This window comes from Hipposideros armiger, unplaced genomic scaffold (assembly GCF_001890085.2).
Source record: "Hipposideros armiger isolate ML-2016 unplaced genomic scaffold, ASM189008v1 scaffold_64, whole genome shotgun sequence".
Taxonomy (NCBI): Eukaryota; Metazoa; Chordata; class Mammalia; order Chiroptera; family Hipposideridae; genus Hipposideros; species Hipposideros armiger.
The window spans coordinates 2,786,340-2,789,696 of NW_017731414.1; the positions used below are offsets into that span (position 1 = coordinate 2,786,340).

Sequence of the window (3,357 nt, forward strand, 5' to 3'; positions counted from 1 at the left end):
AATTACAAATAATATTCTTAGTTATTTAAAAACCCTCAGCACCACCATGTTGCATAATTCTAGGGAAAAGTAGACTAAAAGGGACTGGAGTTGTGCAAAGCGAGAGTCTTAAATATCTGTTTGGCAAGTAGGTGGTGGGTGAGATCTGTCTGCCAAGTTGCTCAGATTATTCCTGCTTTAAAAAGACTGCTAATCGAACATGTTAAAATAAGACCATTCATGAGAAGACATGAGTTATTTGACGTGGAAAGATGTAGGCGAGAGTGAAACTAATTTAGTTTTCAATTTTCTAAAGCACTTTCTAATGATAAAATAACTTTTTGGGTATTTAAAGCAGAATCAGAATAAAAATCTACAATATTTTTCCCCGCTATCAGATAAATAATAAGGCCACTGGTGTGCTTTCCAGTTAGGAAGAAAAAGGAAGGCCTACATCTTCAAATAATATGAGAGGCAGAGTGTATTGTTGATGGATGAGCGGATTTCAAGTGCAATTTTTACTATATGGAAGTGAAAAAAGCTTTGAATATCAATAGTTTACCACAGTCTCTTATTTGAACAAATTACCTTAAGAATGTTTAGGTGCTAGAGAGTGTGTGTGTGTGTGTGTGTGTGTGTGTGTGTGTGTGTGTGTGTGATCAACTTGCTGCATATAATAAAGCACTTAGCAAGTAATCACAACGTTGTTTAAGAAATTTTGAAAAATAATTAAAAAGGAAAATATTAGCCAGTCCTCAGGCAATTATATGTTAAGTTTGGTTTTGGATGCCTGTCTTTCCCTATATCATTCTTATATTTATTTTTGGCCTCCCTTTTGCAACATTATTTGAAATTACAGATTTTCAACTTTTGAGCTGTGAAAAGTAAGTTTAGATTAAGAAATTAGATGTATTTCTAAGCAACCTCAGTTATTTATCTTCTGAAAGTTTTAAATAATGAAATCTAAAATCTACAAGTTATCACCTTCTTACAGTGAACAGATAGGTGTTTTTAACTTGACAAGAAGTTCAGTACTTTTCCTTAACATAACTTCCCTTTGACTGTGCTTGCTTTGTAAAACAGTCTGATTTTATCTGCAATACAGTTTACTTTAAGTGTTCGCTCTGATATGATATGTACGGTCTACAAATACCTTGAGAAGGTTTATCAGCATTTAGATTTAGTGTCCGGAGAGAGATAGGTTAAAGTTCTCTTTCTCTCCTTACTCATTCTGGGATTAACTATGAAGAACCAAAGTGGATTTTTTCACAAATCAGCTTTGCAGTAGTTTTTAAAGCTTTGACTATGTGTGGAAGACTGTAAATACATAAGTGGGAAAAGAAATATTTGGGGAAAGAATTAACCATGTCTCATAATAGCACAGGTATTTGGGAACAACTCACTAAGTGATTTTTTTTGAACGTTTTGAACTGATGTGTCTTGCCATGGGGGTAGGAACCATTCCATACAAAAGCTTCCTCATGCCACCATCTTTTCTCATTGCTAATATTAAAAAAAAAATTATGCTGGTGAAAATGAAACAATCTTCCCTCAAATAAGACATTGTATCATATTATGGAAAAACATTCCTTTGATGTAATCAGAGACTTATGGAGGCAAAGTAATATATGAAATATGTGGAACTATACAATGTGATAGCCACGAGAATGAGCTTTGAATTGGAACCAAGAGATTTCAGTTCTGGTCCCTACTCTCTCCTACTATGAACAGCATGACCTTGACCAATTCCTATCTTGAGATAGGATTGAATTAACTAAGGAATTTCAAATAGAAGTTCTACACACACACACACACACACACACACACACACACACACACACACACACACTGACTGAAGGAGAGGATGGAAGACGTAGGAGGGATCAATATTGCTTAACTCACAGTTATTTTAAGGCCATCTCTGTCAATTTTGGTCACCAATAGCAGATCAATCATTCTCTTGCAATCCACATTCATTCTTTTTTTTTTTTTAATTTTAGAAACAAAAATAGTATTGGTGGTGGCTGCTTATGAGCCTAAAAAATAGCATTCCGGAAGCAAAACAAAACAAAACAAAACAAAAAAAACAACACTCCAGTTAACTTCCTATTCAATTTTTTCTTCTCAGAAATTACAGGAGGAAGTGATTTTACGAACATTGAAAGTAAATTTGCTCTAAGGACCCCTGAAGACACAGCTGAAGACACTTGCCACCTCATTCCTGGAGTGACAGAATCTGTGGCTAACTGCCACTTCAACCACAGCAGCAAAACGTTTGTGGTGATCCATGGCTGGACGGTAAGAGATGCTCTTTAGGAAGGAGCGGATTGGGGTGGACCTGGCCTCCTGAGCCAGCTTGTCCTTCATTTGGGAACCCAATGATGCGTCTCCACATCCTGGACTCGTGCTTGCTTTCTGATGGCTTTGCTTTAAAATTGAATAAAGGCAATTCTAGCTCGGGCTGGGATTGTGGAGCCTAAAGTCCCAGGTTCATGAGCACTTCCTCCAGACAGTGCCTACCTTCAGACCTTCATTTTACCACGATGCCTAGTAGGTGCCCTAAAACCAGCAATTCCTGTGAGGTGGAAAACCAGGCTTTGCTCAGCTATACAGCATAACGTAGATTATCATTCTGGGGAACTGATGGAAACCTGACATGATGTTGATTCATTCAGCCCATCACTAAATGTCCTTTCCTAAGGAAGATAACCTGTGAGGGTAAGGAGAGGGCTGGAGTGGAGTGAGGAGGTATTGGTTCCAATCTTGGCTTTGCCGTCTTCTAGTTCTGTGATGGGGATCAAGCCCCTTCTCAGCCCTGGGCCTCAGTTTGCGATCTGTAAAACAAAGGTCGGACTAACCATCCCTCTACTTCCAACAGTCTCTAATTGTAAACTTTAGGGAGCTTTTCTAGAGATGAAAGAGGGCTAGACAGGAAACTGTCATGAAGATGATTAGAAAAGATGAAACGGTTGTCAAATTTACTTTTTTTTTTGTTTAAGATTTTTTTGGGGAATTGGGGGAGGGGAACAGACAAGGTGCTGTCATTTTGTTCTTCAGTCTAGTTGTGGAAGACATTGCTTCTCTGGCTCATGTTGGTATTATCATTGCGCTCTTCCCAGGTGAGGCAGATCGGTTGCCAGCCTCTGGACGGCCACTCACGGTGGCTCTTGGCAGCTCACACAGGCTGCCAGCCACTCACGCTGGCTGCCGGCCACACACAGTAGCTTATGGCAGCCCACTGCAGCAGGGGCTGCAGCCTACGCCGTCGCTGGCAACTCACGGCAGCCCAGCTCCTGGTCGAGCTGTTGTTCACCATCTTAGCTGTAGAGGGCAGTGTCAGTGGCCCCCATGTGGGATCTGAACCGGGGCCCTGCTGCT

General features: G+C 39.9%; 1 protein-coding gene across 1 annotated transcript in view; it reads left to right on the top strand.

The window, feature by feature from the left end:
* LPL (lipoprotein lipase) overlaps positions 1–3,357 on the top strand; it is a 30,742-nt gene that overhangs the window by 3,037 nt on the left and 24,348 nt on the right. The window contains exon 2 of the mRNA XM_019642033.1: positions 2,108–2,277. Within this exon, the coding sequence (XP_019497578.1) occupies positions 2,108–2,277 (170 nt within the window). The remainder of the gene's footprint in view (positions 1–2,107; positions 2,278–3,357) is intronic.